A 20323-nucleotide genomic window follows, 5' to 3' on the forward strand; every position below is an offset into this window, starting at 1 on the left:
TGATCCGCCCGTCTCGGCCTCCCAAAGTGCTGGGATTACAGGCTTGAGCCACCGTGCCTGGCCCAGTCAAGCTTTTTACCGGTATATTTACAATCTTCATCCCCACTGCTCTACAAGGTCACTCAACATTCATAAAATAGGATCCCTACTCATTCGACTCTGGTTCTCTTCTTATTTCCAACAATTTGTCTATAATTAAACCAAACTCATCTGTAAGTCTCTCCAAATTCCTCAAGTTAGAATTATCCTTTTGTGACTCCACAACCTGGTGGAATCAAACCTCTAATACAAGTTAGACTGTGATAATTACCCTAATAGAGTCACTTGTATCATTCCAGTAATTATGAATCTCATGTACCAGTCCTAATGTCATCAAACAAACTACACTCCATAAAAGCGTGCTAATTTAGCTGAATTGAATGTGAAAACTTACTGGTTTTCTCAGTTGCATTACTCAAGGGTACTCGGAGTCCAGAAAAGTTGCAGTCTCTTTGCTAACTGGCCATATGGTACATAATCACAGTTTCTGTGAGAATTTCCAGTAAAGAAGGTTAAATTCTAATGACCCCTAGAGATCAATTAAATTGAGCTTTATCTCCAAAAAACAGAATGTATCTCCAGGTGCAAAACAGCATTAACCTCTAAAAATCTTCAGTATGGTCATGGTCTAGATAATGTCAGGTTCCAATTTATTCACTTGATATTACATGTTTTCTAGAATCAGAAATTCAGCTACTTATCCAGCCCTCATTCTTGTCCCTGACAAGCATCTATTCCACACAATTAGCCTGTGTAGCTTACTTTCTCACAAAGCAGCACCATCCATTCAGTCCTTGGCTTATTCCATTCCTATGCTTGGAATGTCTCCCACTTCTTCACTGTTTCCTTCCCAGAGCAAAAGTCCTGATGGTCAGAGTGGTAACATTGAGAAAAAGAACTGCGTGTGCACAGCTCATCCCCATACCCCTGCCCTTCTTTTAGGGATCTGCCTGCAAAGATCACATCCTTTGTACATCAGTGCTGCAGTGTCATAGGAACAGGCTTCTATAAGACAGTCTTTGATTTATCATTGCTGCCTGGGACTGAATGGATGAATTCAATTCTGGGGTACAGTATTATCAATCCCACTTCCTTGTGCATAATTTTTGAGAGCAATAAAGCTGTGTTTGATATCCATTTGTCTCGCCCTTTGTTGCTGTCCTAATCGGTTCCAGCATTGGCCAGGTAAATAAGGAACTTTGTTTACTGACCCCCTCAAAACCCAGCAAACTAGATTGCAAACTCTCTGAAGGTAAAAATGAGTCATAACTCTCCCGCCTTCCTCATGGGCTGGAACACAAAGCAGGGATGCAATCAATCCTGCTAAAATTGAATGGAAAACAAGATCAAGAAAGCTGTTTTTTTTTTTTTTTTTGAGTTGTCCTGTCTGTTATGTCTTCTCTATAGATGCAATGACACCATGCATTTTTTTTTCTTCAATAAGACTGAAAACACAAGACCAACTTCAGTGGAAAGAAAACAAATTGCATGTATCTGGGCACATTCTTCATTTTGATTCATGCTTCATTCCATATCACAGTGTTGCACTGTTGTAAATGACCAAGGAGTTTCAGGCATCCCTTCTTAGAATAAGAGCAGCATAGTGGCAAACTCACCCACTGTACCAAGAGGATCAGAGACACCAGAATTTCTTGACTGCAAGGTCATCTGCAGCAATGCCCACCCTCCCCTATTTGGGTCTGATCACAGAGACATGAATCACAGTCTTATCTCTATGGCTTTACTTGTACAAACAGGAACTTGGAATGGCCTCAGTCCTGGGAACATTAATCCAAACCCTCCCACAAGATGTGACTTATTGTCCAATAACAAAGGTGTGTATTTCTGCCTCCTGGTATGATTAGAGGCATAGAAATGTAAGCTTCCCAAAGGTATTTACTCCCCTTAGTCATCTCTACTAGTCTCCACACCTCCATAAAAAAATCTGGAACATTTCCCAAACTGGGACCTTGTTGTTTAAGGGAATTATTTCAGCACTCGTCAGTTACTCTCTAGGAAATCAGGGTATTTCTACTGATTTTGTTTTCTGCCCAGTGACATTCACTCCTTGTTTTAAAATGTACATTCATTTGTCCCATGCCTTTATGTTATCATCTCTCTGCCTAACAGAACAGGTGCAATCTTAAATATTTCTACCCCTCTCAGTGTATTAGTTGGTTCTCACACTACTATAAAGATACTATGAGACTGGGTAATTTATGAAGAAAAGAGGTTTAATTGACTCACAGTTCTGCATGGCTGGGACAGTCTCAGGAAACTTACAACCACAATGGAAGGCAAAGGGGAAGCAAGGTATGTCTTATATAGTGGCAAGAGAGAGAGAGGGAGCGAGGAAGTTCCACACTTTAAAACCATCAGCTTTTGTGAGAACTCACTCACTATCATGAGAATAGCATGTGAAAACCACCCCTACGATCCAATCACCTCCCACCAGGTCCCTCCCTCAACACGTGGGGACTACAATTTGAAATGGGAGTTGGGTAGGGACACAGAACCAAACCATATCACTCAGGAACTGAATAGCCAACTTAGATACCAATTTAGGGCTGCTGGGACTTTGACAGGCACTGCTCAGAGGAGACCACTGTAAAGCAGAAGCCCATGCATGTAGCCAGTCTACTCCTCAAGAGGAAAACCCACAAGGGAACAGCTCACCCAGCTCCAAGGCCACCACCCAGAACAGACAACGTATCTCTATGAATGATCTCAACCATCACAGTCTGTATGGGTGTGGCCACTGGTTACTTGTGAATACTGGATAATGAGACACGCCTTCATTGCTCAACTCAGTCCTTCATATCCAGGAGGTCAGTCAAGTTCCTTCACTGGATTTAGGACTGTCAAAGGTCACATAGTGCCACTATAAAAGGTACCACATCCTTTAGGTCACTGAAAGTAGTTTATTTTTTTCTCTCTTTCTCACTACAGTTACTACATGGAGTCACTTGGTTTCCTAATTATTCTTTAACTAGTTATCACACTTTTTAACAAGCTCAGTATGAGTGACACACTCCTGTCAAGACTAGTTTTTTACCTTGCACAGATGTTGGCATCTGGTGGCATCTTAGAAAAACTCTCATTCCCACCACTGATATTCACTTTTATTTTCCTATAAAATTTGTTCATAAAACAGGACTTTCCAAGTAATTTAAGGCACATAAATAGCACTATTCCCTCCACTCAGGGTCCAGAAAAGCAACACAGAGTTTACAAAGCTATTTAAAAAAATCACCTATGCCAAGTACCTTAATTTCTGTCTAGTAATCAATTGTTTATACATACAGGAATACTAACTTTGTTGAATCAGTCACTACACTAGATGCATTACATCCGTCATCTCTCATCTCACAATAATCTCCTTAGGTAAATATTTCATCTCTATTTTACTAGAATTGAGGCATATATAAGCTAAGTCCCTTGCCCAAAATCATACAATTGCTAAGTGGTACAGCTGGAATCTGACCCCAGAACTCCAGCGCTTGTGTTTATACCATTAAAATTCATGAAAAAGATAGGTTCGAGGGAAGGACAATTTTGGCTACATACCTCATACAATTCAATAATGATGTTCCCCATTAGACCTCTGCTGCTCTTGATGTTCTCCATGGCCAGAGTGAAGTAAATCCCACGCGTGTCTGAGATATAGAGGTTGTACGTGTCGTTCTGGTTCCATTCTTGGACTGCTGCAAATACTTGGTTCTCATCTGTACTGATGATGTGCATGTCCTGAAAGAAGATGGAAGGCTTGTAAGGCAGCAGATCTCTGTATCTCTCTGCCCACTGGGATGCCAAGCAATTACTATGACTTATGAAACTGCTGAGAAAAAGCTTGAGTTATAGGCAATGTTAAACAATTCCATGTTGAACCAAGGCTATAAATTATGAGCTTCATGATTTCTGTTCCTTGCTAAGTGACAGCAAAATGGGTGTTAGGGGCTTTGGTTGATATCATTTCCCATGGCTTCCAAGGATTCATCTACTTTCATTTTTTATTGTTATACCTAAAATTTAAGAGTTAGTGCCAACAGAGACAGACATCCTTGCTCAAGGAAGCTCACGCATGCAATGAAGACACAGCCTATCTTGTCATTAGATATTCATTCATGTTTTTAAATTCTGTAGTATGGTGGTTTACACACTTTTCTTTAGAATCTTCAGAGTCATGAGGATTGCAAGAAATGCGGCATGGAGGTATAACCCATGAGTGGAGCTCTAGACCTGCAATCCTGTTTCAATCAGAGCAGAACCACTTGCATCTGCTGTATACACTGGAGTTCTGTGTAATATTTTAGGAGTAAAAGGTAAGAGGGGTTCTGCTGCCAATAAAATTATATTGAAGATCACTGATATAGAGAAAAGGATACTCAACCTGGAATTTAATGTTCTGGGTCAAAATATAAGCGCTGCCATAAGTAAGCTGCATGATGCTCAATGTGTCAGTCTCTCTGAACTTCAATTTTCTCACCTAATGAAGAGGTTGGGCTACCAAGAAAAACATCTCTTTGGGCACTATTCTAAGCCATCTAAATGTATTTTTTCTACTAAAAATGAAAATAATTTTGTGAGGGGGGTGGTATGATTATTTCCATTTTACTGAAGAGCAAATTCAGGCACACAGAAGCTTACCAATCTATTTCAGATTATATGGCTATCGAATGGCAGAACCAGGTTTTGAACCTCTGTGGTCTGACTCTAACCTAATGGATGGTTTCCAGTCACTGGATACATAACTTCTAGATTAGAGATTTCAAACTGATGACTCATGAAGCAAATATGAATCACAAATGTTTAGCTTGGCCATATTCTGTACTGAAAACCAGAGTCTGTGGTCTTTCAGATGCAGTCAGGACCCGAGTTAGGGTCTCAGCTCTCTATATCCATATGTTCTTATGGTCTGCCACTTACATACTGATGTTAACTTCCTGGTCCCTGACATCATTTAGTTTTAATCCTGGACTGGATCATTTTAATTTTTTTAATTTAAAAACTTTTACACACAGGGTCTTGCTCTGTCTGGATCATTTCTAAAATCAAATCTAGTAGTTTACAATGCAAAATAATTTATAAAAGTCAGTTTGCCTGTGTAGGTAGGCACTGTACAAATATTATCACAAATTTAAGCCCTTACCTAGAGAACTGACACAGTCAGGAGGACGTGGACAATCATTTGCCAAAAATGGAAGTAGCTAAAAACTGCATAAACATACTGGTGTACACGCCAAAGAGTAATAGACAGCAGAAGGAAAGGCAACCTTGTTGCTGTGGTGGAAAGCACTGGTAAAAGGATGATGGGGGATTGGAGCTGACTGTAACTTAATAATCAGGCAGGGTCTAGCCTTTACTGTGTTTGACCAACCTTTCCTAGAAACTGTTTCAAGTAAAAAGAAACAGCAATGTCTGTAATGTCAGCACCACAGAGAGTTCCTCTAAGATGATTTACAAAAGAGTAAACCCATTTGATTTGGACAACCTGGAGGTGAGAGAAGTAGAAAAGCAAGTTTTGGATATTTTTATTGAAGATTCTTTGTCAAATCTCAGCCCCTGGCCTTGAACTCTCTAGGTCACCTTGACTAAGCCCTCACTTGCTCATTTGTGCTTACACACCTTGTAGAATTACAGGTTCCTGCTGAGCTGCTTGAAAACGGAAAAAAAGCTTACTCTTAAAAACCACGTGAGGAAATCGTGTTGTGTTGGTGTGGAATGAATGCCCAAGAACCCAGTAGGAGGGGAAATCACAGCTGCAGGAAATACGAATTAAATTCACTTACCCTGTTAAAAATGCAATAGAAATGCCTGGTTTTTCCCAGATGTTTTGGTCATAAAAATGAATGAGCTAAGTTATTTTAGACTAAACTAATGTAAAAGAAATGGGAAAAGAACAACTTAAAACACCAGGGCATGGTCAGGATTAGAGGCAGCCAGGTTCGCTGTGAGTGCATATTAGGTTAATGCAGTCCTGAGGCTGTGTCACCTGGTGAATAAGTGCTCCAGGCTCTGGAGTAAGACTGTTCTCTGATTTCCAGAATTCTGACATATGTGTTTGAGAATTCCTTAATTTGCCAAAGCTAATAAATGACATTACTAAGATATAAACCTACATCTTAATTTAAACCTAATCTTAATCAAGAAGCTAACTTTTAAACACTGTATCAGTGGGGGATATAACTTTGGTGTGCATCAAAATGACCTAGCAATCTTAATAGCATGCAGACTTGTGCTGAGAACATTAACCTAAAATGCACATACAGAAAACCTGGCTGTCTCTAATCCTGATCACTGCCTGAGATTATAATTCAGTATGTCTGGAGTAGACCCTTAGATTCTTCCATTTGAACAAGCCCTCCAGATGATTCTGGTGCATCTAAGTCCACAGGGAATCACTCTTTGAAACACTCTGAAATACATAACCTCTGTCTAAATAGGTCTCTATGGTTGAATGCAGTTAACCAATAATAACTAGAATATTCAGTCCTCAAGAAAAAGAAAAGCATAATTAGCTAAAATTGGTCCAATAGAGACCTGAACAATAATGAAGCTTATTTCTTGAACTGAGTTACCTCAGTCTAGCTCCATAGCATGTGTCCGTGCCTTACTTGTTGGTCCTGAGAACATGCAGGGAAAAATGTGGTGGTAAAGAGAGAAATCCAAGGAGGGAAAATGCAATAAGAGTAAATTTAGACTGGGACTTTACTAAACTTGGAACCTGAAAAGCATCAGACATAATCACATACATATTTATATTTGGAAAGCAATTATAAATAACATTCCCTGTCTGCTCTGCCAAGACAATAATTTGGGAGAGTTATGATTGCTTTTGAAAACTAAAACCTGTGACTTCTTAGGTGAACAATGGTGAAAATACTTCACTGTTATTGAAGCATTTTCGTATAATCTGGGCCCGATGTAACTTTATTTATTATATAAATACCATGTTATTAAGCATCTGCCATGTGTCAGACAATGGAAGTAGAGAAAAAGTAAAACCTGCCCTAAAGAAGTTGTCCTCTAATGGTGGAGACATCACATACTCTAGTGGCCTTTCTCAAACTTGACTAAATGCTATGATAGAGGTGCTAAAAATGGTGACTGGAGTACAAACGCTTACAGGTGACAATCAGGATGGAATAATCAATGAAATGTGTGGGAATCTGTATCACATAAAAGCCGTTTTCCTCTGAAGGAGGTGAGGCAGACAGTGGCTACATCATAAGGGGTAATATGGCACACCTAACTTTTGCCCAAAGAATAGCACAAAATTATCACAAGATTTTAAGCAAGAGAAAGGCATGATTAGAATTGATATATGCAGAGATTTAGTTAGAGAGGATGGGGATCCTTGCATGATCAAATTAATTGTGGAAGCATTGTGAAGAGGGGACTTGAGAGGGGCAATGCTAGAGGCAGGGAGAAAGGCTTAAAAGGTCATAGCAACAGTCCAGATAATAACTCAGGAGGGCCTGAACCAAGGAAGCCGGTTCTCCGTGAGGTCTCCAGGAGACAGACTGGTGAGATAGTAAGGAGGTAAAATCTACAGGGGGAGAAGGGAGTAGGACAAATACATAATGCCTCAGATACGTGCCTTATGAAACTCCTCTTCCTTTACAGAATTCACTACAATTATAATTAAATAGTCACTTATGTAATTATTTCTTTGATGTCTGTCTCTTTCATTAGATTATAAGATCCCAAAGAGCATAAACTATGTTCTCTGATGCATCACTTTATCTCTAATACTCACCAGAGTATCTGGCACATGGTAGACATCCAACAAAAGACTATTGAAAAATTAATGGAATATATAAGTAAACATAGGAGAAAAATGGGATATAAGGACTATAAAGTGCAGACTAGAAGCTTAGTTTCCGACCTTGGTTAAATGGGATATCTTTAAGAGGATCTACATCAAATAGGCAGTTGGATATGTGGTCTAGAGCTCAATGGAGAGATATGGGCTGGGGCTGTAGATACAGGAGTCACTAATATTGAAAAAGAGTGAGGGATGAAGTCACCCAGGAACCATGCAGAATACAAGAAGAACTTAGGAACACCAACATTTAGAGAGTGGTTAGAAGGGCATCCACAAAAAAAAAAAAAAAAAAAAAAAATTCTCATTAAAAAAACTACGAAAGAGAAGGGTATCAAGTATGGATTATTTTCATCAGTGTCAAATGTTCCAGAATGATGAAAACCAATAAAGATGTAGAGGCATCTATTTGATTTGGCATGCAGGTGGCCACTGTAGCAATGGCTAGGGATTTTTAGTGAAATAGTAGATGTAAAGGCAGAGAATATACAGCAGTAGGTTGAAGAGGGAATAGGAAATGAGAAAAGAGATTAGAATTACAGATAACTCTTTAAGAAGTGTGGCCATGACACAGCAGTGAAGGATAAATCAGTATTTGGGGAAATGTAAAAACTGAGGAAACAAAAGGTTAATATCATTGTCATTATCATTATAATGAATTTTCTAAGACATATTTCCCTTTCCTCTCTTTTATTATTCAAAACAGAATTAACCATATTCTACTGTCAAATAAAAAATGAACCCAGACTTAGGTAAGAAGAGATTTTATTTGAAAAGACTTGCAATACCTGCAAGCACCTTGAAGTAAAGACAGAAAAGAATTACTTTTATGGGAGAAAGTAAAAGAAGACTAGAAATAATTGGGCGTGAAAAGTAGGGTGTGCAGGTGGCACGATTGAGCAATTGAACAGGAAATTTTCTTTGGGGTCGGCTGATTCTTAGAAGGGCTGCGAAGGGGGGCTGTTCCTCATCGCCATGTTTGCTTCAGCTACCATTGCTTACACAAGCTCAAGAGTGGGTCAAAGTTCAGGGGCTTGAGGAAGGGGAAAAGCTGGTTTTAAGTTTGAGCAAGTCAAATTAGCAGGCATTTTGTCCAGATTGGCCAGAAGGACAACATTTTAGCAAATCATTTATGAGAAAAAGAAAGGGAATCCGATCCTATCATAGGTAAACAAGGCAGACAGCTGAGTCTTATCAAGTGTCATGCAGAGAGGGAGTCTGCAATAAGCCATTTCCCAAACACAAAAGGGTGCAGAGTTTCTTAACCTTGGCTGTTTTCCAGGAGCACAGGGCTCAGGCAAAGATCAACATTTTTACTTTCAACCTGAATCCCATACAGAAAGAAACAAAACTCTTTTCTCTTGTAGAAGCAATTTATTAGAGTAGTAAGTTAAGAATAAGTCTAGAATCTAAGAGACAAAAGAGGGTATATCAGGCTCAGAGTGGTAAAGTGGGGGTTTAAGGCAATATTGAGTCCAAGGTCAGTCTGGGATGCGATGCCATTGTGAACACTGATCTCCATGTAGGACAGGTTAAGAGCCTCGGTATTGATTGCCCCCAAATCAAAACTGTTCCTTAGATTTGTCAAGCGCTTTACACTTGACCAACAATGAGCCATTCATTAAATCCTCACAACTTTGTCAAATAATATTATCTCCATTTCACAGATGTGAAGACCCGGGCTCATGGATAAGTGATAAGTAAGCGGTAGAGCTGGAATGAAAGCTCAGGGTTTCTGCTCATAAGCTCACCTGTCTTTTCCTAGGTTACCTGCTCCCTACCACCTGCTCCATGCCCTCTACTGCTGTGTGCTTTTCATGCCTACTGGACTGAGAGCACCAACCTGATGCCCAGGGACTGAGTTATGGAGGGCTCAGCACAAGGCTGCGGCTCCTAATAACCCTGCTTATTGTTAATGGTGCTCATTTCATTCTCTGCCAAACACTTCAGAGCTGTGGAGTACCCCAGGAGAGCATATTCTGAACATGTAAGCTGGGAGCAGAGCTGCGAGGGCAATGATGACAGGGAGCTCTTCATGCCTTTGTTTCTAAGCAAACCACCTAAAAGCATCCACGGTACTGCATGGAACAGCAACAACTTGCTTAAAAGCCATTTCCATTCTTAAACAATGGAAAGAACCAATCTCCCTCCACCCTCTCTGTCCCCACCTCTTCAGCTTTGACTATGAAAACCTGGGCCAGCACTGGCTAATAAAGGGGATCGATAACCATCCAGCTCTTTTCACAGCAGCCCTCATATTAATGAGAAGCTGCTCTGGATGAGGTTCTATAAAAGGGACTGAGCGGATGGCATTCCACCACAATAAATTGCCTCGGAGTTGCTAATCATTAACGGAGTGTTCTAGGGTTGTGATCAATTCAGGGCCTCATTTGTCCCCACCTGCAGCCACACTGTCCAGGGGAGTGAATGGTTTGTTTTCCTGAGAAGGTTAAAAATACATAAAATATGCACACATACAGAGATAAAATAATCCCTACCTCAGGGAGATGGCCTGGAAAGTTCCCTACACTCATTTCCTAGGTTTAGAAACATGGGAGACTGTCAGGTTAGTGTAATGAGGCATTCTCCTTTAGAAAGAGCATAACTGTGAATTTCCCCTTTCTAACCTTATCCAAGCTGGAATACCTCTTTCCTGCTTGGGTTTAGAACATCTGATGGGTACATCCTGCAAACACAATACTACACAATGGTCCCATGAAGCTAATCAGGGAGAGGGTAGAGAAAATAAGAAATTGGTTCCCATGGCCCTTGAAGCTACTTAAAGTGGTCTCTACTGACCTTACCAGCCTCTCTGCAACCCAATCTCTCAAGATGGCTTTTTAGTTTGTTGAATGAAGTGTGCTGTCTCTTAAAATCGGGCCTATGTATATATCTCCTATCAGCTTCTCCCCATCTTTGTTTGCAGAATTGACTCCTTTATTTTTCTTGTATCAACTTAAACACCACTTTTTCTAGGAAACCGCCCTCCCTTCCCATAGTTGACTAAAACCACCTTGTATGCCAAGATGGCCCTTGAACTTCTATAACACTCTCATACCTATCATTGCTTATTCAGTGTCTTTTTTTTCCAGAACATAACATCCATGAAGGCGGGGACCATTTGTATCTTATTCACTACTCTATTCATAGAGTTTAGTTCACAGAGTAAAAGTTAAATGGAGAAAGAATAGTTGAACAGATGCATAAAAGAATAAATGAATGAATACATGCATGCATAAATTAATGAATGAATAATAACAACTGGGGGTAGGAAATTATCTCCTTTCTCATGCCATAATTCCTCCACCTCTGTCCTCATTTAACCTTTCATAATATGTTCCTTAGCACCAGCTTAGAGACCCAAGTCTTTGCAACATTACACTTGATACGTATGCAGCCTGAGATTTTTTGCTTTGCAGCTTCATTAAGTGATGCAATTATAACCTGTCCATTTTCACAATGAGGTTCTAAGGTCCATCTCCCTCCAGAAGCCAATGTTCACAAGGAATGGGGTTCCCAAAGTAAGCTTTATGATTTTTCAATAGAAGAGTTAAATCAAATGTTAAAATGCCAACATTTGATATTAACATTCTATTAGTTTACCCCTTTTTAATTACTCATGGTGGTGGGGGGAGTAGAAACATAGGCAATACATTTCTGTTTAGCCTTAAAATGTAGAAAGAAGCAAGAAAACCACCAGACTTATCTGTGCACTTTTATGCACATTCATATAGCATCTGTCCTCCTGCCTGAGTTTGGCCTTCTATTTGGTGATAAAGCCCTTTGCAAAAGGGAGAGCCCCTCAGAGGAGATTCCAAAGCTAGTGTTCCTTTCATTACTGCCCCTGGGAAATGACCCAAGGTTATACCAGACCTTTGAGTTACAGGAAATCAAAGCTCTTGGCTGGTACCCAGCTGAGACAGGAATACAGAATCCAGGTTGTGCACCATTAAGGGAGGCTAAACGACTTGGCGGTGAGTGAGTCTAAATGCCAACAGTCCTTCCAAACAGATCAAACCTCCCAGTTGCCCGACAAGGCAGCCTCTCCAACCCTCCCTTTGCCTGGAGGGACCCAGGACCGCTGGTGGTGCATGCAGTACCTTTGGCAACGAGTACTTAGGCAGCTTTATCTGAGCAAAGGCCTCTCTTCGATAAGACACGTAGTAGCTGGCTCTTCCACCAGTTGTTACCTAGATTGTGGGGGAAACACAAAGAGATCAGATGAGGCCACAGATCATGCACAAGTTGGAAAGTATTAGCTCTCCTGTCGACAACCACAATGGATTTGTAATTACCTTTTAGAGAATATTCCTTGCTGGCTTTGGGTCTCTAATCCCACGGCACTCTGAGTTGCTCTCATTGCATGGTGCTTAGATCACAGGTGGGCAATTACAACAATCTTTCCCACTGAGAGATTCTCCCTCAGAACAGGGACTGACTCCATTTGGTCACTGTGCTCTGCACACAGTACATACCTAGTAAGTATTTTCAACTAAAAACAGAGAAGCTCTCAATGTGGGCTACACCCACGATCTATTTATTCTTTTTGAATTGTTTATTAATTCATTCCAACCATAACACAATTGTCAAATGTATTTTTTCCTGGATCTGAATAATGACTACTGTTCAAAGCTCTCATTATTTTGAAATGTAATCTCACTTCTGATCTAAGCACAGATTTCTTTCCCTCATATTTATAAATCCATGTATTGAGCAGATGTTTATTGACTCTTTCCATGTATAAGATACTTAAAAACATCAAAAGGTAGAGGAAGAACTCCAAATTTGGAATTCAGAAATCCTGGGTGTGAGTCCCAACTGTGTTATCTCTGGCTAGAAGGCTCAGGGACAAGCCCTGTAACCTCACTTGCGAAAGGATAGATTCTTAACGGGAGGAAAGTGGAAACCACTCCAAGAAATGGTCCTCTGGCCAGGGCCTGCTGAAAAGCCCGGCCAACATGGCACAGCTCTGCAGATGGCTGCTCTCGGCCCAATTATCCTAACTCAGGGGAAATTAATATTCACAGGAGAAGATAACATGGCTTGTTCAGAGAAAATAGCAGGACAACAATAGCAACCAGGCTGCTGCACTGAGGAGGCAATTACTCAAGGCACATGCTTCATTCTCACTAAGGTCCAAGCACATGCTGGAGACAGGCCAGTCCTCCCAGTCTGATCCAAACCTGGCAGCCATCCACAGGCCCTGCTGAGAGCAGAAGAGCTGTAACATCTCTACTGAAGCCACCCATCTCTCCTCACTCGGGGAGGGAGATGACATCTCCCATGGCTACCCCTTGCTCTGCACAGATTGGAAGCCCACAAAGCAGGCACCACATGCTGCCAGGTAGAGCAGATGTCAGAGTCAGCATGAAGGCAGAGACTTGGAAAAAACTTGGTGCAAAGGCTTATGCTGTGAAGCAAGAAGAGAGACTGGTTTTCACCCTGATGTTCACGGAGCAACATCCATATCTAATTACCATCATTCTTGCCTTGTATTTCAGCACTTTAAAACTTTTTTATTTTGATGCAACATCTGTTCTGAATCTATATTGTTCTGTGTTGGCTTAGAGGTGGGTGTTGCTATATTAACATCGATAGGTTGCTAGGAAGTCTTTTTCCTTTTCCAAATAAGTCTCAAGTGCATAAAATGTTATCCTTAGATCTGAACACACAGTTACCATTAGTTCTCACATGATTGTATGTATTTGTTTAATTTGGTTTTACATTTAATTAGAAAACTAACACATGTAAACATACCTGCTAACCCAGAAACTAGATCAAAAGTTTTTAAACTTCAGCATGCATCAGAATCACCTGGAAAGCTTGTTAAAACTCAAGACTACTGGGGCCCATCTGCAGAGTCTCTGATTCAATAGATCTGGATGGGGGATCAAGAATTTTCTAATAGGCGGGGCGCGGTGGCACACGCCTGTTATCCCAGCACTTTGGGAAGCTGAGATGGGTGGATCACGAGGTCAGGAGATCGAGACCATCCTGGCCAACACGGTGAAACCCCATCTCTACTACAAATACAAAAATTAGCTGGGCGTGGTGGCGGGCACCTATAGTCCCAGCTACTCGGGAGGCTGAGGCAGGAGAATGGTGTGAACCCGGGAGGCAGAGCTTGCAGTGAGCCGAGATCACGCCACTGCACTCCAGCCTAGGCAAAACAGCGAGACTCTGTCTCAAAACAAAAAAAATAAAAAATTTTCCAGTAAATTTCCAGGTGATGCCGATGCTGCTGGTCTGGGAACCATACTTTGAACACCTCAGAACTAGACTTTTAACAACAATTTGCATAGACCTCTGTGCTCCTCATCTGCCCTGACCCCCTGCCTCTCTCAGATGTAGATATGTTCCTGAATTCTGTGTTTACAATGATGAGAAAGGTGTTTTTTTTTTTTTTTAATTTGAGGTGAAATTCACATAGTCTAATAATTTTAAAGAGTACAGTTTGGTGTCATTTAGTACATTCACAGTGTTTGATCCAGCCAGAACCTCTATTTAGTTCTAAAACATTTTCATCACCCCCAAAGGAGTCCTTATACCTGATGACAAAGCTTTTACACCCCCAAAATATATCCCCTGGTCACCTATCATGCTTAATAACCATCTCTCTACAGGTCACCCTGAACCTCACCAAACATGTTCTTGGGAAAGCAGACTAGCATCCGAGAAGCAAGTCCCATCCCTGAATGCTAGCCAGAGATCATCAGTTAAAAGGAGCTTCTCCTTGGAAGATCCAGCCACCTCAACAGCGAACAAAATGATAGCACCACTCCGCCTCTTATCAGAAGTCCAGGGCAAGGCTGGGCGCACTGAGGTTTCCAAGTCACCAATTGCCAAAAGAGAATAGAGTGGTCCCATTGATAGCGTGATCAGTCCCACAGCCTTGAGAACTCATCCTCCCATGTCTATTATAGCCCTGCACAAGCAAAGACTCTCTTACAAGCTCACACACAACCCAGGAAAGTTTGTGCTTGAGTCAATAATGAAGATAGAAATTATACTTTAAATGCATTGTCGAATGGTCCAAAACATAAAGGGGCTACATGAAGGCCACAGAGCCCCGGGGTCTCCAAGTACCTCTGCTACTGTAGTATCTCCCAGAGATACCAAGCTTCATCCTGCCAATCTTCCTTTGTCCTGACTGTGTCCTTCTCCGTACTTGCCAAAATCCAACTGATGCATTAAACCTCAGTGTAAACCCTATGAGTTCATAGAAGGGTTTTTGAATGCTACCAATTCATTCTAATTTCTCCTATCTCTCAATTACTGAACTTTGTTCTTTTCATTTCTATAGCACTTTCAACATTCACTCTCATGGCACAGACATTCCTATAATTATTCTTCTATAGCTTATTACAAGGTTGTGACCTACTTTATTCCTAGACAATGCTGGTTCTATGGTTTGAATGTTTGTGTCCCTTCCAAAATGAATGTTGAAAATTATTCCTCAGTGCAACAGTATTAAGAGGTGGGGCCTTGAGGACACGACTGGGACATGAGGGCTATGCCACCATGAAGGGATTAGTGCTCTATAAAAGGGCTAGAGAAAACTAACTAACCTTCTTTCTTTTTTCCCTTTCATCACTTCTGCCATGTGAGGACACAGTGTTCAAGGCACCATCTTGGAAACAAAGACCAAGCCCTCATCAGACATCAGACCTGCAGGTGTCTTTGTCACAGGCTTCCCAGCCTCTACAGATGTGAGAAACAAACTATGTAGTCTAAATAATTTTCTTATAGTAGCAGAAACGATCTGAGACAGAAATTTGGTACTGAATTGGTATTGGTATTGCTATAACAAATATCTAAAAATATGAAAGTGGTTTTGAAATCAGGTAATGAATAGATGTAGAAACAGTTTTGAAGTGAATACTAGAAAAAAAAAAAACCCCTATATTGCATTAAACAGAGCATTAAGGGCAATTCTGGTGAGGGCCTTTCTTCAGAAGAAGCGGGGAGCTGTAGAAAGAATTTAAGTTTCCTTAGAAATTACTTACCTGGTCATGAACAGAATACTTGTAGAAATCAGACGTAAAGGCAATGCTGTTGAGGTCTTAGATGGAAATGAGGAGTAAGGTATTGGAAACTAGAGAAGAGGTCATCCTTGCTATAAAGTGGCAAAAAACTTGGCTTAATTGTGCCTGTGTCTAAAGATTTGTAGAAAGCAGAAATTGTAGGCAAGGTACAAGGATATCTGGAAGAACTATCAAAGCAAATGTAGAGAGTGCTACATGGCTTTTTTTGACCATTTATAGTAAAAAGCAAGAAGAGAGATATGAATTAAAGACAGAGCTTACAATTGAAAGGGAAACAGAACTTAAAGATTTGGAAAATTCTCAGCCTGGCCATGTAAAGTTTAAAAAGGCAAGTTTGAGAGAGAACACCAAGGGTGTGGCCAAGGGACCATTTGATAAGATTAGTACAGATAGAAGGCAGCCAGATGTTATTCATCAGAGCAATGCAAGAATGGCCCAGAAGGCATACCAGAGATCTTCAAGGCTGCCATGCCCATCACAGGCCCAGAGTGCCAGGGCCTTGAGGGGAAAACAATTTGAAGGGAGGAGCCAGGCTCCCATGGGATGTTGGGGCTCTCTGTCCAGTACCACCTCAAGTCTCTGATCACCATATTCTGGTGTGGCTCTCCTTGAGCAGCTACGGCTCAAGCAAACCCAAGTTAGCTCAAGTTGCTGCTCCAGAAGACACAAGCAATAAACTTTGGCAGCATCCACATAGTGGTAACTTTGCAGGCACACAGAGTACAACAGCCGTGGAAGCAGGGCTACCTCCACTTACATTTCAAAGGATGCCCAAGAGAGCCTTGGAGCCCAGGCAAAGGACCAACATAAGGCTAGGGTTATAGCAGAGTCTTCACTAGAGTGATGCCCAGTGGAGCCATCAGGGCAGGGCCACTGCAAAGAGTCCTCACTAGGGCAATGCTTAATGGAGCCACTGTGGAGGGGAAGCCCTCACCAGACCCCAGACCTGTAGGTGCAACACCAGACTGGGAGAGCTGCAGGCATGGACTCTAATCTGTCACAGCTACTACATGTGCTACACCTACTCAAAACCATGGGTGCAGTGTCCCCTAGAGCCTTGGAGACCCAGTCCTCACCCCACAGTCTGGAAGGTGGGACATGGAGTGAAAGAAAATTATTCTTAAGCTTTAAGATTGAAGGTTGTTTACCCTGTTGGGTTTTGGACTTCCCTGAGACTTGTTACTTGTTCCTTCCTTCATTCCTTTTGTTCACTTTTGAAATTGGAATGATTGTCCCATACACTGTATTTCAGAGGCACATAACTTGTTTGATTTCACAGGCTCACAGCTGGAGTGGAATCTGCCTCAGGATGAATCACCTTGAGTCTCACCCACATCTTATTAAGATGATATGTAGATGAGACTTTGGACCTAGATTTTAAAGTTGATGCTGGAACAAATTAAGATATTTGAAGCTATTGGGATGAAATGAATGTATTTTGTATGTGAGAAGGTCATAAATTTGTGGGCCCATGGGTGGAACACTATGGTCTGATTGTTTCTGTCCTCTCCTAAATTCTTGGTGAAACTTAATCCTCACTGCAACAGTATTAAGAGTTGGGGTCATTCAAGAGGTGATTAGGCCATGAGGGCTTCTTCCTCAGGAAAGGAAAAGTGCCTTATAAAAGGGCTGGAGAAAACTAGATAGGTTTCTTTTTTCTTTTTTTTTTTCTTTTTTCCCACCCCACCCCCCCTTTTTGTCCCTTCTGCCCTTCTGTCATGTAAGGACTCGGTATTCAAGGCATTATCTTGGAAGCAGACACCAGGCCTTCAATAGACACCTAACCTGCTGGTGCCTTAATCTGGGGCTTCCCAGCCTTTAGAACTGTGAAAAATAAATTTCCATTGTTTATAAGCAGAAAGAGACTGAGAGAACTGGTCTTCTGGCAGATGACCAGTGGATATATAATAATAAAAATAATAAGACAGTTATTAATTAAGCACATCTACCACACTTCAGAACTGCACATAGCCTTTATGAAAACTACCTAATTTAATCCTCATAACAACCCTACAGAGGTTTTGAGTGACTTGTCCCAGATAAGACAGATTAAACCTCAGAAAGTTTGGCTCCAAGGCTGTGCTCCTCCTTCTGTGACTAAGAAGAATCCTCTGTCCATCTTTCTTATTTCACCACAATAACACAATAGATTATCTTGATTCTAACATCTTTTGTGAAAAACTTTTTAAAAATCTCTAATTGACACGCGTGTATATGGTTTTGTTTCCCTGCATTCCCAGAAAATCTGTTTTGACACTGGTGCTGTAGTTTTAAATTTTATTTTGTGAGACAGGGTCTCACTCTGTCACCCAGGCTAGAGTGCAGTGGTACAATCATAGTTCCCTGAAGCCTTGACCTCCCCAGCTCAAGCAATCCTGCCACCTCAGCCTCCCAAGTAGCTGGGACTACAGGTGCAAACCACCATACCTGACTAATTTTTTTTTTACGTTTTTTAGAGACTGGGTCTCCCTCTATTGCCCAGGCTGGTCTCAAAGTGATCAAAGCCACTCCTGGGCTTAAGCAGTCCTCCTGCCTCAGCCTCTCAAAGTGCTGGAATTACAAATGTGAGCCACTGCATCTAGTCCAGTGCTATATTTCTAAAATAGTATCTTCTTAGGAGAGCAGAAGTGAGGTAATAAAACCAAGAGTAATAATAATATCATGCAATAATATTTCATACAGGTCAGAAAACTGAAGCTGAGAGAGAGCCACTAATTTGCCCAGTGTCATATAGCCTTTCATTGTTACAGCCAGAATACAAACCTGGGCTTTCTAACCCCCGCCTACACCTGAACCCTTATAAACCTGGGCTTTCCAACTCTAGTCTGCACCTGAACCCTTAACCAGGAGTGAGCACACCTCATAGAGGCAGATACACAGCAGGGGGCCAATATTTATTGGCTTACTGCATAACAGATTGTTGGGATTAATCTGCTTAAGCAGAAAGACTTTGAGTTTGGTTTCCTCCATTGGATATTGACTAAAACATAGATGTAGTGAAGAATTCTCAAGCCCTGCCTGGTTCCTGGATGGTCAAAGGAGTTTATTTTCAAATAGATCGCACACCCCTTCAGGGGCAGAGTCCTCACAAAAGCAGGAATTTATTTTCAAATAGATCGCACACTGCTCCAGGGACAGAGTCCTCACAAAAGTAGGCTGATGCATTTGCTGCTTCACTACGGTAGGGTAAAAGCAGGCTGATGCATGCATTTGCTGCTTCTCTGTGATCATGTGGCTCTCTGGCACACAAGAAAGAAATAAAGTTTAGTGACTATTAATCTGTTTTGATGAACTTTTCTCTTCCTTACAAGCAAATTTTCTGGCATTGTAAATCCCAAAGATTATTACCACTTTTCCTTTCGGTGACACCTTTTATTTTATATGTGATGAATGGCATCCAATTATTTGCTCTGGGCCCATCCGTCACACTAAACACAGAATTAGCTGGGTCTTTTCCTTACTAATGACTGGCTCGTTAATCTGATTTTCTGGATTTCCATTTTACAGGTTTAATTGGGCTCCTGGCCAGTGAAAATGATTCCTTTGGACAAATGCACTGGCCATTAAACACATCTGTCTCTTCTGACTTGTCCCCGCTCTTGCTGTGACCAAGCCTAATCTGACAGATCCTTTATTTTTTCATTTATCCTTGTTTCTGGATGATGGTTTGCCCTGGAGGAAAGACAGAAATATGCCCTGAAAAATTAGAACCAAAGGGCCTTGAGTCATTTCCTAGCTCCCTTTGGGGATTTAGAAGTTGAGCCTATTTCTACCACAGGAGAAAACTTAAACTGTTTCTAGAATTTATAAGTAGACATAGTTAATCTTAGAAGAGAGTCAGAAGCAAATATTTTTGAGTATCTATTCTATATTGGGTACTCTACTTTCATGATATTATTTAATATCCAAAAGAATAATTATTATTACTATCATTATTGTTAATAGCACTGCCAGTACCATACATGTTAAAGATATTAATAATATTTTTGAGCATTTATTATATGCCAACCATTTCTCTGTACACACTAGCCTTCTATTTTATGTTCAGGTAGGGAAACTGGTGTAGGAAAATTATATAACATATTCAAAGACACACAACAAATAAATGGCGGAGCTGGAATTTGAACCCAAGTTTATCTGACTTTTAAAGGTTATGCTGGTCCCTCAGGCTATGTGAAATTTCCACACCTCTACGTGGAGGGGAATGGGTCCCATGTCACCTAATTTTCAATTCCCAGAAAATATGTTCACTGATATAGTTTGGATATGTGTCCACACCCAAATATCAGATTGAAGTATAATCCCCAATGTTGGAGGTGGGGCCTGGTAGGAGGTGATTGGATCATGGGGGTAGATTTCTCATGAATGGTTTAGCACCATTTCCCTTGGTGCTGCCCATGCGATAGTGAGTTCT

General features: G+C 41.0%; 1 protein-coding gene across 1 annotated transcript in view; it reads right to left on the reverse strand.

Annotated features, from left to right (window-relative positions):
• The window catches only part of SORCS3 (sortilin-related VPS10 domain containing receptor 3), a 617501-nt gene that overhangs the window by 119627 nt on the left and 477551 nt on the right, over positions 1-20323 (reverse strand). The window contains exons 8-9 of the mRNA XM_011957327.1: positions 11965-12054; positions 3607-3786 (exon numbers count right to left, since the gene is read on the reverse strand). Of these exons, the coding sequence (XP_011812717.1) occupies positions 3607-3786; positions 11965-12054 (270 nt within the window). The remainder of the gene's footprint in view (positions 1-3606; positions 3787-11964; positions 12055-20323) is intronic.

This window comes from Colobus angolensis, unplaced genomic scaffold (genome assembly GCF_000951035.1).
Source record: "Colobus angolensis palliatus isolate OR3802 unplaced genomic scaffold, Cang.pa_1.0 Scaffold44, whole genome shotgun sequence".
NCBI lineage: Eukaryota > Metazoa > Chordata > Mammalia > Primates > Cercopithecidae > Colobus > Colobus angolensis.